This window comes from Salvelinus namaycush, chromosome 9, assembly GCF_016432855.1.
Source record: "Salvelinus namaycush isolate Seneca chromosome 9, SaNama_1.0, whole genome shotgun sequence".
Lineage (NCBI taxonomy): Eukaryota > Metazoa > Chordata > Actinopteri > Salmoniformes > Salmonidae > Salvelinus > Salvelinus namaycush.
In genome coordinates this window covers 42,362,095-42,381,612 of record NC_052315.1, presented here as the reverse complement: position 1 = coordinate 42,381,612, position 19,518 = coordinate 42,362,095, and the positions used below count along the sequence as shown (strand labels likewise).

The 19,518-nt window shown below is 44.9% G+C and overlaps 1 protein-coding gene across 1 annotated transcript in view; it reads right to left on the bottom strand.

Annotated features, from left to right (window-relative positions):
* The window catches only part of mical3a (microtubule associated monooxygenase, calponin and LIM domain containing 3a), an 87,012-nt gene that overhangs the window by 20,764 nt on the left and 46,730 nt on the right, over positions 1-19,518 (bottom strand). Inside the window, exons 17-22 of the mRNA XM_039001473.1 lie at positions 11,694-11,880; positions 10,297-10,391; positions 6,709-6,802; positions 2,616-2,811; positions 2,045-2,325; positions 413-568 (exon numbers count right to left, since the gene is read on the bottom strand). Of these exons, the coding sequence (XP_038857401.1) occupies positions 413-568; positions 2,045-2,325; positions 2,616-2,811; positions 6,709-6,802; positions 10,297-10,391; positions 11,694-11,880 (1,009 nt within the window). The remainder of the gene's footprint in view (positions 1-412; positions 569-2,044; positions 2,326-2,615; positions 2,812-6,708; positions 6,803-10,296; positions 10,392-11,693; positions 11,881-19,518) is intronic.

Genomic DNA, 19,518 nt, shown 5'->3' with positions numbered 1-19,518 from the left:
ACAGAACAAAACAAAGCCAAACTAGACAGAATTTAAAAAATGAGAAAAATAAATGAAGGAAGCCGGGGTGTGATTGTTGACCTTTGACCTGACCCAGTGACACCGGTGTCTTTGTCCACCAGTCACAACCCCAGACCCCCGCAATAACAATTAGACACAACATAAAAGGCTGGACAAAAATTAGACACAGAAAATAAAGCAGGGCAATCAAAACAAATCACAGACGATTATAGACAATATGTTTGTTAATGTTGGGGTTAACAGGTTCGCTCCTCCTGGCTCAGACCCACAGAAGCAGCCGATCTGATGAAAAACACTGGTCTCTTCCCTCAACCTGGAGACCCACAGCCAAGGAGCCACGGGGCCAGGTCTGGGAGTGTACCCAGGGATCAGCTCCTCTGGGCTGGGTTACCTGTGAAGGGGGACTGGGTGAGCGTGGTGGATGGCTGGGAGGCCGAGGCAGGAGGCTCCTCCTTGTCCCCCTCTGACAGTACGGAGACTCGTCTGAGATTCTTAATGCCCGTCGGATCCACAGGCTGCAGCACCTGCTGGATCTGCAGGTTTCTGGCTGTATGGAGGTGTAGGGGGTGGGTCATATATGTGGGATGGGGGTGTGTGTGGATTTGAGTTGCAGGTTGTAGAAGGGTGAGAGAGTGTAGAGGAGAGACAGTCGTTGAGGAAGTAGGGTAGGAATACAAACGGAAAGGGGAACAGACAGGACAGAACGGGAAAAGAAAAGGAGAGAGAAGGCAGAGAGGTGATTAAAGACCAGTAGGAGACAGTAGAGTTGTATATGATATACCACAACCAGGAAGGTGGACACTGCATGCACTAGCATCCTGGAACAAGAGTAGCAGCTTTACAGTAAAAGTATTACATTAGCAACAAATATATATATATTTTTTTAAATCACCAAGTCTCAAGACTTTAACAATGTTTATCATCACACCACTCTCTATCATGCTAAAACTGTAATGACTAAAACTGACTCTGTACATTTTCTTAGTATTAGTCGATTAGTACAGAAGTTGAAATAAAAAAAGTTAATTTGAAAAACGTTAAAAGGGTTAGGGTAAAACAGGAAGTCATATTTCAGCTTGAAGATGTAAAACAGAGAATTAAAAATAAATCATTCTTACTCTCTCCAAAATCGTACTATATTGCAAACATAACCAAATCAGACAACATAATAATGCAAACAAAACACTTCAGGAGAAAGCCTGGTAAAAAGAAACTAATTAATGAGAAGGTTTCTCCACTCGTAGTTATTTTGTTCAGCGTACAAACTGCAAAACTCATCCGCAGGCAGTGGTGCTACCTTTAAATCTACAGGTATCCTCTTCGTCTTGGAGGTTCTCCAGCCATATGCCTGACTGGAGCTCCTGCTCCCACGGGCAGTACTCCCCCTCTACCAGTTGGGGGAGACATCGCCCACATAATAACCCACACACACACACACACACACACACACACACACACACACACACACACACACACACACACACACACACACACACACACACACACACACACACACACACACACACACGGGAAAGACACAAACGCATTCAGACACAGAAGTCACACACACAGGAAGGGAGACACATGGTGGGAAAGAGGAGGAGAAGAAGGAGGAAGAGAGATGGAGAAGATGAGGAAAACAATGACTTTACAATGACAGGTGAAAAAGGTACACTTTTCTACAAGAAGCCGATTCAGTCTGTTCTGCGATAAATTGTCACAGAGCTGAGATGAAGACCGACTGCTCACAAACATATGAGGAGGAGGGATGAGGAAGACCTCATAGGGATGACATCATAGGGACAACATTGACATCCCTCTGGCTCTGACACCAGTTTACTGGAGGCTACATCTCAGAACCCACTGACTGAACACCTAGAAACAGCAGCTACATTCATAAATGTCATATCACTGCCTTCACATTGAATCAGGACAGAATATTAAGGATGAGCACACCAACAGGACATCTGAAAACCACAGACAAACTGCATAGATGTTTGTGAAACTTCAAAAAAGTGTTTACCATCAGTGGATTCCGCCTCATCGTCCTCCTCCTCTTCTTCGTCATCTTCCTCCTCCTCCACTTCTAGATCCCTAGCGATGTGACCATGTGTCTCGTCCTCTCCCTCTCCATCCTCTCCCTCAGCCCCTGGGTCGCTGTCAGTCTTCAGCTTGGCATGGAGCTCCACAGCCTCCTTCCAGGGCACTCCTCCCAGGTCTGAGGGGCTGGGGGGCTCCTGCTGCTCCTCCTCATGTTGCTCCTCTTCCTCCTGGTCCTCCTCCTCCATGTCAGACTCAGAGCTGCTGTATGAAAGCAAGAGAGGGAGGTGCAAGTTAGAGCAGGCAGAGTTGGAGTCATCATGGAAGGGGATATATACACACCAACACTTACTGGCACTGTATGTATCCAATACTAGAAAACCACTGACCATAACGATCATCACATACGAACATGCAATATTAAAATGATCATTTAAGTATCTGCCACGCTTTGTGTACATTACTATATATAGGCCTATGTTAAATTGCTGAGATTCAACAGTTGCTGCCACGGGTCACCCCATGCAGAGTTGACTGTTCCTCTGTGGTCTCACCTGGAGCCCAGGTCTGCGTGCGCGTCCTTGTCCAACACACTGCTTAGATTGTGTTCGGCCAGCGTCTCCTCTGGCACCTCCTCTAGGTCCTCCTCCCGCTGTAGAGACAGACGGTAGTTCTCCAGCTCGATGCGCTCCGGAGTGCCCCGCAGACGCTTAGCCAGACTGGGCTCCTGCAGCCCGTTCACCTCCGGGACTGGGGTGGACCGCGGAGGGGCAAGGGCGGAGGGGGAGAGAATACAGACAGGCAACTGAGAAATCATAGGTAGCATGGTCGAGGAGAGGAGCTGGAGGGATACAGCAGCGCAACAGCCATGCAAGGCTGTAGACACTAGGCAGGCTCAGATTTCATTCAAACTGGGGCTATGCTCCTCTGCAACTTCTCTCAAGGTTTGCACTATAGCATCGGACCAGTATACTGTGCCTACTGTATAACAACGTGCTAGCTACCAGAAACCACATCTCTTCCATAATCACGTTTCCATCCATGCTTCCATGACTATAGTTGAGCACGGATTTATTGTGGCTCATTTTCTATCAACTGATTTGTGTCACGTTTGAGACATTTTTGTTTTGTTTATATACACATTTCTTTTGGATTCTAGGAAAAACAGACAAAAACACAGCCATTCTAATAATTTATTGCATGTTTGTTTCCTACAGTGTCTCACAAATCCAATATATATAGTGTATATTATTTATACTTTATAGAATTATATAATATAACATTCTATATGCAACAGGGTAAAGGTTGGTACTACTTTGCCTGTTTCCCATCCTAGGAAGCAACTCTTAAAGCTGACAGACACTGAAAGTCTAAATTTGAGGTGAGATTATACAATAGCACAGATGCGGTAAAGATGTCAATGGAACACAGGACACTGACGCCGTCATTGAGGCACATTCAACAAACCTGATATAACAAAGTGGATATTCGTCAAATCCGTAATGATTTCTACACCGAGTGTACCAAACATTAAGGACACATGCTTTTTCCATGTCAGACCAGGTGAAAGCTATGATCCCTTAGAGGTCTCTTGTTAAATCCACTTCAAAATCAGTATAGATGAAGGGGAGGAGACAGGTTAAAGAAGGATTTTAATGCCATGAGACAATTGGAGACATGGATTGTGTATGTGTGCCATTCAGAGGGGGAATGGGCAAGACAAAATATTTAAGTGCCTTTGAACGGGATATGGGAGTAGCTGCCAGGCGCACAGGTTTGTATCAAGAACTGCAACGCTGCTGGGTTTTCCCACACTCAACAGTTTCCGTATGTATCAAGTGTGACGACCCTCCCACTGTCTGTCAAATTCTTTCCCGTTGCTCTTGTTTTCCTTAATAGGATGTTGATGGGCGGAGCCGGGAGAGTCGTCAGCCAAATGGGACACACTCGGGTGTCCCAGGATAAATGCACCTCTTCCCCCATTCATTGAGGAGACTCTCTCCATGCAGACACTGATAGATTTTGGTTGTGGAATTTTTGTTTGTTTGCATTGGCACCTTTCAACACCCCCCATTATCACATTCATACACACAACCACTCACTTACACTACTGATTACTGACTACACACACCATTGTTAATTGTATTTAGTTTACTTTAGTTAATAAATATGTTTTGTTATTCCTTATCTCCACGTTGTCTCTCTTTTTGTTTCGAACTTTGAGCCGGTTCGTGACACAAGAATGGTCCATCACCCAAAGGACATCCAGCCAACTTGACACCACTGTGGGAAGCATTGGAGTCAACATGGGCCAGCATCCATGTGGAACGCTTTTGACACCAGAGTACATGCACCTGATGAATTGAGGCCCTTCTGAGGGCAAAAGGGGAGGGTGCAACTCATTATTAGGAAGGTGTCCTTAATGTTTTGTACACTCAGTGTATATTGTAAAAGGCTCATAATGTGGTTACTGAAGTCAGATTTGGATATATTTGGCTATTTTCACTGCATAACATTTAGAAGTGACCGCTAAATGCTAACTCCCGTTCGTATGAGCTAGTAGGATAGCTAGCATACAGAACTCGGTCGCGGTAGTCAAAGTAGTTTAACTGTAATGCAGGTGATAAGTAATGGCATTAACATATATTGACATCCATACAAGCATTAAACTCCTATTTTTACCTCAAAATATTGTGAAATACACACACAGTATAAACAACAGCCTAAATGACGGCTAATTCTGCTGGTGAGCGATGAGGGGATTCGGGATCTCTAGCCCACGCATTTCCAATGCGTAAAAATGGTTTGGGTTATGTTCCATTTACCTTTTTACCGCATCTACAGGGCACAGCAACCCTTAGAAATGTGTTCTTTAACATTCTAAATGTAGCTTATAAGTTAAGGGAGTGAGAAACTTACCAGGAGACAATGTGTTGTAAGCAATGACCTTACGCAACACTCACCAAAGCATGGTGTGGTAAGGTAGTGAGTGTGATATTTGATTTGTTTTTATGAGCTGGTGCTAGTGGTGACAGTTCATGTCAGATGAGTGAAATTGAACAATGCAGAACTCTAATATCACAGGGGGAGCATTTAGAGAGCAATTACACTGTCTGCATCATGAGACGATAGATTCTTGAGCCAATTCATCTTATTCTACTAACCTCTAAAGACTATAATAGAAATGATAGGGATTCCCAAAGGTCAGCATGTGTTACGAGATGATCAAGGTCATTGCCATTATCAGGAAATATATGTAATGTCTGCGGCCTGCCTATATCTTATATAATATATCTTAGTTCCAAGTATAAATGTGCTAGTAGTTGGGGGATGAAAGCCTTATATTTACCTTAATTATAATACTGGCCTAGTAGGCCTACAGATGACCTATTAAAGTAATCTAAGATACAAACTTCCCACTTCCCATCATTCGCCTGACATTAGATATATATGAAGCTCCACGTTTCAGCTATTACATCTATGACCCCACAGTACATGCAAGAGAAATGTAACATTTAGGAAAAGCAGTAGAGGTGTTCGTATGCAAAGAGAGAAGGTGGGAATGCAGGAGGACAGACAGGACAGCCACTGACGGAACGGTCAGAGAGGAGAGGGAGGGTGGATCTCACAAGGGGCCAATCACAAGCACTGTTTCAAGCACTAGCTTTTGGCTTCGGGCTGCTCTGATAGGAGGGTGAAAAGGTAAAGTTTACAGAGAACCAATCACAAGCACGCTCTAGTCAGCAGGTCAAAAAGGAGAAGGTAAAGCTAAGAAAGGCACAGGCCACTACAGGTTACAAATCACAAGTTTAGCCATCGATTAAAGCACAGGCAGGCAAAAGAGCACACTCAACTTATTTCTTGAGTAATATAACATGTTTAATATCATAAATAAATGTAGATAAATAACACATGTACATAACTGCAGGTTACAATTCAACAGGTTACTGTTAAATTACTAATAACCTGTTAAATTACTATAAGTCAGTGAGAAAAGGTAACTTGAGTATAATGGTCTTAAAAACCACAGAAGCAAACAGCGAAGGCTCATCATTTTGCCTGATTGTTATTTTAATTTCCAGGCCGAGAAATGAAGAAGAAGAAGATGGACCATTTGTTTCAAATCTAGCTCCCGGCCGGGCTACTTTACTAGCCAAAATCAATCTCAAATTGGATGCGAATGAGAGGGAATGCTGCATCTTCAAGAAAGAAATAACACCAAACACACAGAATCACAAGATTTACATCAACAGGACAGCAAGTCAACAAGCTATATGAAAGACGGATAGAGGATGCTAGCTTAGATCTATACAGTTTCACTCAGAGTCATTAGTTGGTGAAGTGAAGTCAGAGGTCATAGGGAGAGAGGATATGTTATACAAAGCATTGTGGGTACTGTAGTACATCATGCTACAGGTCATGCTAGGAGATTGAGCAGGGCGTTGAGGGTGAAACAGCAGAGGAGGTAGATACAGTAGGTACAAAGGAATGGCGAGTCGAGGGGGTTTAGCGCCACCTGGTGGCAGGTCCAGGACAGGGTCCGGCGGAGGGTGCGCAGGGGACCCTCCCCCCTCCCCCAGGCCAGCGGGGCCAAGCGGGGCAGTGGCACCACAGCTAGAGGTGAGGAAAGCGGGGTAGTGGGGGTACCTGAGGACCGGCGCTCGGTGGGGGAAGGGGATGCCATCGCCCCCCTCCCGGGGGAGTCCACGGTGACCGCCGCGGGCAAGGACCCCTGGTTGTCCTGGAGACGAGACAGAAGTGGAGGGGAGGAGGGGGTCAATACACATCCTACACTTCCTGATTATCCTACGAAACAGATCCAGTGTGTGTGTGTGAGAGGTTGGGAAATGCACTGCTCCTCCATCATTGCGAGGGATCAATTTACAGAGCTGGAGAGAGACATGGTGGAGCTCAGAGAGCTAGTCCACACAATACAAACAGAATAAACCCACAAAACAGACCAGCACACACACACCCCCCCCCCCCCCCCCCAACATGACCTGGAGGGCAGAAGGTGGAGATGGACAGCCGTCAGAGAGCTGGCCGCTCTACGGACTGAGGTGAGAGAACTTAAAGAGTCACACTCTCTTGAAGGAGGAGGTGAGAAACCTGAGGTGTGACATAGAGCAGGACACTCCCCCGGAGAAGCCAGCGGAACAGCCCACCCCAGACCCCAACACAACAATGGGACAGGACCCACCAACCCCTCCTAACAGCCCCCCTGTCAACTCCCCTGATTGCTCTCATGACAACCCCCACACATCCACTGAGGACACACAAAAGCCAGAGATTGTGCTCCTCATTGACTCAAATGGCAAATACATTCAAGAGGAAAAACTTTTTCCAAAACACAAAGTGTCAAAGCTCTGGTGCCCAAACACTAGGCATGCCTTGGAGCTGTTGTCAGAGGACAAACGAGGGTCCCCCAGCCACATCATAATTCACACGGGCACAAATGATCTGAGAGCCCAGCAGGAAAGGGTGGCCACAGCACTCAAGGGAGTGATTGAAAAAGCTTATTCCACTTTCCCCAACGCACAAGTGGTTATCTCCACCCTGCTACCACAAAAAGACGTTTGCCCTGCCACCACCATACAGCGTGTGAATGCAAGAATTTCACGAGACTGTGCCCCAGAACCTAATGTCTACCTGGCACACCACTCCAGCCTTTACAACCAGGTCCACCTCTACAAGGCAGCCATCCCAACTTTTGCCAGGACCATGACGGACGTCACCCTAAACCGTAGCCCCAGCACTTCACACAGGAGCAACAGAGCAACGGACACCCCGCCGAGACCAGCGAGACACCCTCCCAGACCTGCAAGACCCCCTCCTGAAGGACCTGCACTGAGAGAACCCACCTACACCCAGGCCACAGCATCACCACCCACACCCCAACCAGCTAAGACCACCCCAAACAAACCCTGGCCACACTCTATATAGGCCCCCCCATATCATACCTATGCCCCTTCTGCCCACCCCATTCCCCCCACCCCTGCGGCAAATACCTCAACATGATAGCAGGACATATGCCCAGGCCGTGAGTAGAGCAACAGGCCCAACCCCCACTATTACACCTGCCCAAGCCCCATCCTGCGACCTAAGAGATATGTATCAGATGCTCAACATGCTCTGCTCACACCTACTGTGATGGTCCGGACCTAAACCACACAAAAAACAACACTAGACAATATGGAACACAAAGCTTTTACTATCTCATCCTGGAATATACAAGGTCTGAGGTCATCTGCCTTTGGCCTAAAGAGCAGGAACCCAGACTTCATCAAAGAAATTGGAAATACAGACATTGTCATCCTACAAGAAACATGGTATAAAGGAGGTGGACCCACTGGTTGCCCTCTAGGTTACAGAGAGCTGGTAGTCCCATCCATCGAACTACCAGGTGTGAAACAGGGAAGAGACTCAGGGGGTATGCTAATTTGGTATAGAGCAGACCTAACCCCACTCTATTCAATTAGTCAAAACAGGAACATTTTACATCTGGCTAGAAATTAATAAGGAAATGATCTCAACAGAGAAAAATGTCCTCATGTGTGCTACCTATATCCCCCAATAGAATCCCCATACTTTAACGATGACAGCTTCTCCATCTTAGAGGGGGAGATCAACAATTTCCAGGTCCAGGGTCCTGTACTAGTTTGTGGCGACCTAAATGCCAGAACCGGACAAGAACCTGACACCAACAGCACACAAGGGGATAAACACCTACCTGGAGGTGACAGCATTCTCTCCCCCATATGCCCCCCTAGGCACAACCATGACAACATAACCAACAAAAACGGGTCACAACACCTGCAGCTCCGTCGCACGCTGGGTATGTACATAGTCAATGGTAGGCTTTGAGGGGACTCCTATGGTAGGTACACATATAGCTCATCTCTTGGCAGCAGTAGACTACTTTATCACTGACCTCAACCCAGAGTCTCTCAGAGCGTTCAGTCAGTCCACTGACACTCCTATCAGACAACAGCAAAATCACACTCTACTTGAACAGAGCTTTGCTCAATCATGAGGCATCAAAGCCAAAGGAACTGAATAACATTTAAAAAATGCTATAGATGGAAGGAGAGTAGTGTGGAAATCTAACAAAAAAAACTATTGGGCAACGACAAATTCAATCCCTTCTAGACAATTTCCTGGACAAAATGTTTCACTGTAATAGTGAAGGTGTAAAGCTGGCAGTAGAAAACCTAAACAGTCTATTTGACCTCTCAGCTTCCCTATCAAATGTAAAAACTTCACACAGAAAATTGAAGAAAATGAACAACAATGACAAATGGTTTGATGAAGAATGCAAAAACCTAAGAAAAAAATAGAGAAACCTATCCAACCAAAAACAGAGACCCAGAACACCGGAGTCTACGCCGCCACTATTGTGAATCACTAAAACATCACAGAAATACACTACGGAAAAAGAAGGAACAGCACGTCAGAAATCAGCTCAATGTAATTGAAGAATCCATAGACTAACCACTTTCTGGGAAAAAAATCTCACAAACAGACCCCACAGAGCCCCAGGACAGCAACACAATTAGACCCAACCAAATCATGAGAAAACAAAAAGATAATTCTTTCCAATGTGTCAAGTAATTAACAAAAAAACAGAGCAAACTAGAATGCTATTTGGCACTAAACAGTGTGTATAAATGTATGACCATTTTAGAGACACATATTTCCCTCAGATTACACAGATCCAAAGAATTTGAGAACAAACACGATTTTGATAAACTCCCATATCTATTGGGCGAAATACCACAGTGTGCCATCACACAGCAAGATGTGTGACCTGTTGCCACAAGAAAAGGGCAACCAGTGAAGAACAAACACCATTGTAAATACGACCCATATTTATGTTTATTTATTTTCCCTTTTGTACTTTAACCATTTGTACATCGTTACAACACTAAATATACAAAATATGACATTTGACCAATGTCTTTATTATTTTGGAACTTCTATGAGTGTAATGTTTACTGTTCATTTGTATTGTTTAGTTCACTTTTGTACATTATCTATTTCACTTGCTTTGGCAATGTTAACATATGTTTCCCATGTCAATAAAGCCCCTTGAATTGAATTGAGAGAGAGAGAGAGAGAGAGAGGGTGAGAGAGAGGGTGCATGAGAGAGAGGGTGAGAGAGAGTGAGAATGAGTGTGTGTGTGTGTGTGTGTGTGTGTGTGGTGGGGGGGGGGGGGGATGATGGGTCAGTAGTACCTTAGCATTGAGCAGAGCAGGGATCGGTGCCGGCCTCTTCCTCTGAGCCTGACCAGACGAGCGGTAACAGTAGTGGGGCTTGCAGTAAAACTTCCCTGTAGGAGAGGAGACAGAAACAGAGAAGTACTAAACCAGTGCAAAACAAACATCTTTTGCAAATCAGACTGCATTAACCTCAGCTGACTGTTGCATACTCGTCAGTACCGTGAAAGCCTGTGTGTGTGTGTGAGAGAATGCTGTACATAGAAAGACAACATTTTGTCCTCACTCAGTTCCTACTGGACATTCTGGAGTCTGCTCTACCAGTGGGATGACTGGGATCACAAACTAAAACCGGGAGAAACAGCCACTCTTGTCATTGCGAACAATTTGCTACTTGTTCCATGAGCACAAGAGAGGCCTTGTGACACTCAGAGAGAGAAGATGAATAAATCATGCAGCAGACGCTATGAGGACAATATGATGACTTCTACTGTAACCACAAAGACAAAGCTTGGCATAGCATGTGTGTGTGTGTCTATGAGTGAACACAGTATCTTCATCATGTAACAGGTTCCTTTGAGTCTAAATTGATCGTATTGTGTGTCAGAAATGTCTGTGCCCTGTTTGAATTTAGTCGAATTTAGTCGAAACAAAGTGATTGTGTCATTCAGTGGGATGTTTCTGTGAACATATCAACAGTGTATGCAAGCTGTATCTATTCACATGTACACTCAGTGTACAAAACATTAGCAACACCTTCCTAATATTGAATTGCACCCCCTTTTGCCCTCAGAACAGCCTCAATTCATCAGGGCATGGACTCTACAAGGTGACGAAAGCTTTCCACAGGGATGCTGGCCCATGTTGACTTCCCACAGTTGTGTCAAGTTGGCTGAATGTCCTTTGGGTGGTGGACCATTCTTGATACACACAGGAAACTGTTGAGTGTGAACAAACCAGCAGTGTTGTAGTTCTTGACACACTCAAACCGGTCCACCTGGCACCTACTAAAATACCCCGTTCAAAGGCAGTTCAATCTTGCCCATTCACTCTCGAATGGCACACATATACAATCCATGTCTCAAATTGTCTCGAGGCTTAAAAATCCTTCTTTAACTCGTCTCCTCCCCTTCATCTACACTGATTCAAAGTGGATTTAACAAGTGACATCAATAAGGAATCATAGGTTTCAGCTGTATTCACCTGGTCTGTCATGGAAAGAGCATGTTTCCTTAATGTTTTGTACACTCAGTGTACATTTGTATTAGTCTGATCCCAGAACTGTTTTTATGATGTTACCATCTCCTACATTCGTTCAATGGGAAGACAGCACAAACATATCTGTACTGAACGAAAAGCACACTACACATAGTAACCACAACAGGTGGCTTAAAGTAGGGTCTTCCTCCACGTACCGTCCTCCACATCGAAGGCGTAGGACGAAAGGCGTAGTGTGGTGCCGCAGTAGTCACACTTGAAGCAGCTACGGTGGAAGAACTTGCCCTCGGCACTCAGCCGCTCCATCACGTACACACGCTTCCGGCAGAAGAAGCACACGTCACTGCCCCCGATGTTCTGGGGGAACTCCTTCCTCAGGGAACCCTGTAAGGGTGAGAGGACGAGAGGAGACAGTATTAGGGGCTGGGGAGAGGTAAAGAGAGATGAGGAGAGAGGGAAGCCATTTTCCTGAAGCCCCCGGCTTCACAACTAAGTGGGAAAAATCGAACTGATAGAGAGTTAGGGGATATGGGATCAAATGTTCCATTGATATCAAACCATTCACAACCTAGTAGATTATGGCTGTGAATTAGCCACTCTGACATTTTTTTAATATTTTTTTTTAACACCAGGCAAAACATTTTCAGAAACACCTGAGATTATAGCACATTGGATACCACCACAAAATGTCACAATGCTTAAGTGTGGTCAAATGTTCCACACACACAGAACACTGGTCACAGAGTTCATAAGACACACACACACACACACACACACACAATTACAATCCGTCTCTAGAACTAGAAGGAAGTCCTAGTTACACTCATCATCACCAAACACCACATTTACGTTCCCTAGCTGGAGTCACTTCACTCTTGGATCTACAACATGCCTAGTGTCCTACGATGCCATTGGCTCTTACCAATTCCCTCTTGTCAAGTAAGGGCTTAGGTTCCTCTTGAGGTTGAAGCTGATTGGCTATCTGCTCGGCCAATAAGCTCACTTCCCCTGTGTACATCTTTAAATATCTCTATCGAAGGCAGAGAGCGAGAGAGAAAGGACAGTAGGATGAGAAAGACAAAGAGAGGAAAAAGAAAGACATGCCAAGATAAAGGGATACTTCGGGATTTTCGCAATGGAATCCCCTTTATCTACTTCCCCAGAGTCAGAAGAACTTGTGGATACCATTTTTTTTTTTAAATCATCTGTGTCAATTATGAAGGAAGTTAGAGGTAGTTTTGCGAGCCAATGCTAACTAGCATTAGTGCAATGACTGGACGTCTATGGTATCTCCTAGCATGCTAGACGATACCATAGACTTCCAGTCATTATGCTAAGGCTAGTTAGCAATTGCGCTAGTTAGCAACTTCCTTCAAACTGCATGCCAAGACATAAAAATGGTATCCACGAGTTCATTGATCTCTGGGGAAGTAGATAAAGGGCCTCATTGAGAACATCCCGAAGTATCCCTTTACAATGAGAGAAAAGACATGCAAAGGAATGTGAGCAAAACCAAATGGCAGAGTAGAAGGAGTTGTATGAGGAAGAGGGGTAAACTATGATGGGAGGTGAGGTTGTACACTATGTAAGGTACTAAAGGGCACTGGAAAAAAATATTCAACTGATCATGAGGGAAACTAAGCCATGTTTGGTTGATCGGCCCACCAGCCCCACCCAATGAACTGCCTTGAATGAGTGTTTTCAACAGAAGAGAAATACGTGCAAACCAACTGCATGAACCCTCATTGGCTCATTGTCTGACAGAAAGCCTATTTGATTTGAACCAATAGAACACATGTGATGTATACACACCATTACTTTAAATGAGGGGCGAAAGCTGTTGACTGGCTCTGTGAGGCTGAGTGTTATCCTGGACTTTGACTGTAGCTATATGCGCTTACACCCATATACACATGCACACAGGCACGCACGCACGCACACACAAACACACACTGTCAGATGTATGGTGTTAATGTTTCTTGCGCTACCCTTTGGCTAATAAAACAAGAAAGATAATTGGTCACCGTGGACACAGGAAGTTAGGATCAACTGTGTACATTCAAAAGATCAGAGATTCACTGTAATATCTCAAACGCGCTTCAGCTGTAACCCTAAAATGGCCAGGATTAGATCAACAAAGATCCCAAAATAACATTTATCCTGCAGATAGACAGAATTGAGGTCAGTTAGCACAGCGTAAGCCATAGAAAAGAGATTGAAATATTTGAAAGTATGGCTGATTTACCGTAAATATACCATGCTGTATTATAGTGGCACATCTCTGGGGCATGATTACACCAGCCCAGTTGGAACAGAACAGGGCTTATCAACATGAGGATCAAATTCAACTGTATTGAGGCCAAAACATCAGGCAAGGACTCCCCTAAGCACAGAGACCACAGAACTGCAATGCAGGCAACACCTGAGGGACTACTTACAGCAATCTATTGGAACATAAATCAAATCATATGGCTTTGACTACAGTACATTCTCTTCCACATTTCAGTGTCATCACACTTTTCACCACAGCAATCTGAGTAGTATCTTTGACTAAAACGGCAGGATGCGTTTTTACATCCATACATAATATGAACCACTCCTGTATGCAGTGTGAACTTGCTTGTTAGGACACACATTGGAGATCAGTTCAATTACATATCACAGGCCAGGCAGTGAGTTATTTGGCCCATCTCCAAGAGCCAGTGAGTCTTAGGGTGATCTCAACTGTCAATCTTCCCAGAAGGGAGGGGCTACCGGTCTCAGAGTTTCAGGGGAGGAGAGGGGGCTCTCTGGGTTCTGGCTGTGGGACAGGTGCCCCTTTTGTATACAGAAATGCAAGGGTTTTTTCGTGGACTCCGGGGGGAAAAAGAGGGAAGAGAAAGGACAGTTATGGCAGGATGACTTGGTTAGAGAAAAGAGAAATTAGGAAAGATGTAAAAGAAGCTGATATGAAAATCCCTCATATTCCAATTCTACAGAACAGTAATGACCGATACTGAGCAAATAGTATGACTAACCGAAACCTAAGTGGTTTTTATTGATCAGTTTATCACTCCATCTGACATTCATGATATATTGTAAAGTAACTAAAGAGATCAGAGACGAGGCCGGTTCCTTGGTAGTCGTAAAGTCCTCGACTTGGAACTTGGACTCGGGGCTATCGAGCGGTGGTGTACTGTGTATCACCTGTGGATTTGCCAGCTTGCCTTGAAACTGCGAGGCTAGCTGCTCAGCCCTCTCCTGTACACTAAGGACATGTAGCGGCATTTGGCCATCAGAGCGCAGCGGTTCTATCTCCTGCAGAATAAGGCATTATTAGATTACAAAAGAATAGGAATGGAAAGGCAGCAGAGTTTAGACATGCACTGGTATTTTTAGTGCTGTTCTACAAAACATCCCATGCTCCACACAAGACCCTGACTTTATTTAACCAGGAAAGACCGTTGAGGTTTGCGTTAGTGGTTGAAGTGATTTTTACGTGACAGGTTTGCCTGACCTATGCATACTAACAAGGATGTCACGACTGCTGCACCTTCACATCCCTTATCAACTATTTTTCATTCATCTCCATTTGCCATGCAGTAGAAACACAGGGGCAAATTCAGCCTAGGTCAACTTATGAGGTTAGCAGTCAGAGAAATGTTACAATGCAGCGGTCCTTCATGGCAGTAGATCTATCTTAGAGATGAGTGCTGTATAATTCTAATCGAGCCTATCTATGGAAATCACTGTGAAGGTGTTCGTGTTTCCAGGAAGCAGAGATGTGTTAGTGCCAGCTCCACATTGCAGGTCTTTAGTCCCCAGGCAGGAGAGGATACCTGTCCAAGAGCTTCAGGGGGGGAGAGGAGGCTTTGTGTGTTCTGGCTGAGGGTTCTGGCTGACAGGTGCCGCTGTTCTATAAAGAAACGCAAAGGCTTTTTCTTAAGCTCCAGGGGAAAGAGAGAGGACAGAGAAATGGGACCGTTTAGAGAAGGCAACAGGAATGACAATGATGAAGTGTACTGGAGTAAACCAACACTAAAGACACAAACTATTCAAAAATGCAATACATCTAGTAGGCCTATCACTTACAAATAACGGATTCACTGATTCTAGACAGCACGGTTTGGTATTCACCTTTGGTTTCTCGGGTTTACCCTTAAACTTAGCGACTAGCCACGCAGACCTCTCCTGAATGCTAGGGATGTGAATAGGCTCTGGCTTCTCAAGCTGCACGGGTTCCCATTTCTGCAGAGCAAACCAAGGTAAGCTTTGTGTGTGTTTACAGTCTCGGTTTGTCCCAAAACTCGATGACACTGGTTTGATGCAGTTAGCTGGTATGGTTGGCCTAAAACCCTATGAAAGGCTATGAAATATGAGACCACTAACAACAAAGGGCAGACATATCATGTATTCATACTGTATATGAGTTAGCATGGAAGCACTGCTATGGTATAAGAGAACAAACAACAACTGTGCCCAAATGAAAGTCATCACCTGCTTACCCTTTGATTGATGTTCGTCCCAAACATTATAGTCTGCCCACAACAATTCCTTCCGTTCTCCCCCACACAACCCGTAGAGACACCCAGTCACACACACACTGTCTGGGTTGTTAGTTCCCCAGGGATTAGTACTGCTTACAGCAGGCCCATGCAACCATGGTTGTTACCCGGTGAGCCTGAGGTGTCTGGTCCTGTGTGGTCCCTTCCTCCTCCAAACCTTCTCTATCACAGTGCTTAAGGACACACACACACACACACACACAGAGAGAAAGACCGACACGTCAATACTGACCACTGAGAGCTAGGACCATGTTTCTCCGATCTAGGCCTTCATAAGCACACCGCAGCATGGTATGGCAACAAGGCCCCAATCTACACACTGGTCAGCCACAACATAAGCAAACCCTCTTAAAGTTAACAAAAAGCAACCCACTGACGAGAAGAATGTAAACTAAGACTAGATAGTTTATTTGAGTTAGATTGGAAGTTCTCTAAGAGGGAGGGAAGGAAGAGTCGAGCTTTCTACTTTGACAGCACATTTGGAGAACTTATACAAAAGGTAAGACCTGAGAGGAAAGGTATTGGATCGACAAGGAAGAGGACAGGGGAGTATGTCTGGTCTGGTAGGGCACAGACTGGTCACCTGTGAGTGAAGAGAGAGCGAGGAGGTGGAGGAAAGCAGAATGGTTTTCTTAGGGCAGCTCCGTGAGCCCGAACACCACTCTGTACCGCTTCTTGGCTTGAGTGAGGAGAGGAGGACAGGCCGTCACTTGCTGGTGTCACCGACGTCCACCATTTAACACTCACACAAAATCGATACCATATTACCTCATCCGAATTCACTTTTGAAGTCAACACACACATTTACATTTTAATATCAATTTAACTCATGATTCACATCCACTAGGCTAAAACAATCATTTGCTACAGGGCTAAGGCTAGATAGTTTATTTTAGTTAGATTGGAAGTTCTCTAAGAACACCCACACACTCATTCACATTACTACCACGGGCATTCTACTACACTAAACACTCACGCCAACACTGTTGAACGACACACCAGGACACACACAGCGCACAAAGACCACCCACTGGATGTATGTGGAAAATGATGGCGAATAAACCACATTTCCCAACTCTAGTTAGAATACAGTTAGCAAGCATGAGAGAAATCTGCAAGTTCCCCCCCCCCCCCCTTCAACAGCCACAAAAACCTTGTGGATGAATGGGAAAAAGAGGGTTGGGGGAAAATATTTATTTTTTAAATTGCATGATGAGGAAAGCATGAAATACTGTGGAGAGCGAGAGTATACTTATGTGAGTCTAAAGAGCTACTAAAACAGGAGTACTAATCCCTGAAAATGAGTGTGTGAGATGGAAATGTGGTATTGGAAAGTTCTCACTGTTCACTCAGTCTAGATGTTAAAGGTAAACTTAGCGAAATGACTTTGCCACGAGCAGCACCGCAGATATTGAGATGAACGAGATGCAAGACATCATACACGTATTCCTATGGAAAACTACCGATGGAGCATGAAGCTGGAAGTATTTGAATTTGACGCGCCATATTGCTGAATGAGGCTGAATGGCACACCAACAACAAAAAACGCTATGGATCATGGTGAAAGTGGCCCTAACTAGCAAAGGATCATGGTCAATGTCGTTTTCATCCTGCCTGAGAGACACATGCAAAGAGTGTGAATGAACCTCCTCGTAGCCTGAACCTCCACGTAGCCTGCCGGCCTGTGATTGGTCTGTCAGAATATAGTCAGAATAGATCCGCATTTAATTAAATATCTCAATTTATAGCAAACGTTTAAATAATTCACTGTGGGGATCGAACTTGATCATAATAAACACATTTTAGAGCCCAAAACAGCAGTCTAAAAATTACTTGTTTGGCCGATCGCAATTTTCATAGGCTTTCTAGGGCAGACCTGGGCTTTTGGCACCGTTAGGTTTCTATGCAGTAGCCGACCTGCAGGGCTTGTGACTTCACACTCCAGACCGGACACTGGGGGCCTGGTTCACAGTGTGGTAGGCAGGGCACCAAAACAGCAGAGAAGTTGAGCCTTGTGCTTCAACACTCTTGGTTGTTGCGGAAACTGATCCACTATGCTGTTTACTTTCTGCATCATAATCGCTGAGTCTACCTTTAATGGCTTAATGGTGTGTTAATTAATATTTCCACAAAAATAATCTATATTTTTTAATTGCAGACTATATCCAGCAAATTAACTGAGGATTAGTTTTCAGGGGTCAATCAAGCACAGCTCTGAACTAGCCATGTGGCTCAAACTATTAGACTCTGCATCTATAAGTTAAAAAGAACTACACAGAAACGACAAAGAAGCTACCTAAGCAACCTTAGCTAACTAAGCTACATCTTTGATTATTAGCACAATTAAGCTAACTGAGCTCAGCTTAAGTGAAAGCATGTTTGTCTATGAAGGCATAAGATGCTAGGCTAGCTAGTAGCTAGCACTGATAGCATGGTTAGCTGGTAAGCTGGAGAGGGGAGATGGCCTACTAGGCAGGGACTACTACAGCGTCAGCCAGGCCAGCAGTACCTGCTCCCCTCTGATAGGTAGGGTCTGACACTTGACCTTCTCCTTATAGCGGAAGCTGAGCTGCTCCTGCTGCTGGGTGCGTTTCTGAGACAATACGGAGGGAGTCCGAGAGGGGATAGGGGAAAGGGATGATCCACACGAGACAAGAGAAAACAGGGGAGAGAGATCGGGACAGGGAGATGGAGAAGAAGATGGAGAGGGATAATCCACACGGGACAAGAGAAAACATGACGTCACGTCACACACCGTCTGGGCCGAAAAGTCAACGGACGGCACCCACACAGCTGCTTATTCTGGCAACACACACAAAACTATCAGATCCAGAAGTTTTAGAACACGTACTCTGACCTTTTCTTGTTGTTGTCATTAACAAAATCGAAACTACTGGTTTCATCACTCCAAAGTCTACAGAAAACAAGACGTGCTATATGTCTATGATCAATAACAGTTAGTAAGCTACAATCTGGACACAAAGCTATACTTCTGTCAAACACAGCAGAGGCAAGGTTGCTTAGGGACATCCAGGGGTTAGACTAGGGTCTAGGGGAGGGAGGTGAGGCGTCCACTCTTTACCTGTCTCCATGCAGGGACCGGAGCTAGGCGGACAGGCGCCAGGACGACACCCAAACTGGGCAGAGAATCCCCCTTTGACCAGTGGAAGATGAGTGGAAGATGAGTGACAGCCAAAGTGGTCAATAACAGACCAGGACACGGTGAGCAATATCCCCATGAGTCACGGTCATGATCCATGATGGGAGGAGAGGAGATGTTGGAAGAGAGGAAAAATAGAGAGGGAAGTGAATCATGAGACATGCTGGTTGGAAAAAATGTAACTGGGAGAAAAAAACTAAAAGGAAATGGAGTTTGTCATAAGAATAGCATGTTGCCTGTGTGTAACATAATATGACATGCATGATTATTGTACCAGCTGGACCTATAATGGCTTATAATTGACTACAGAATTAAGAA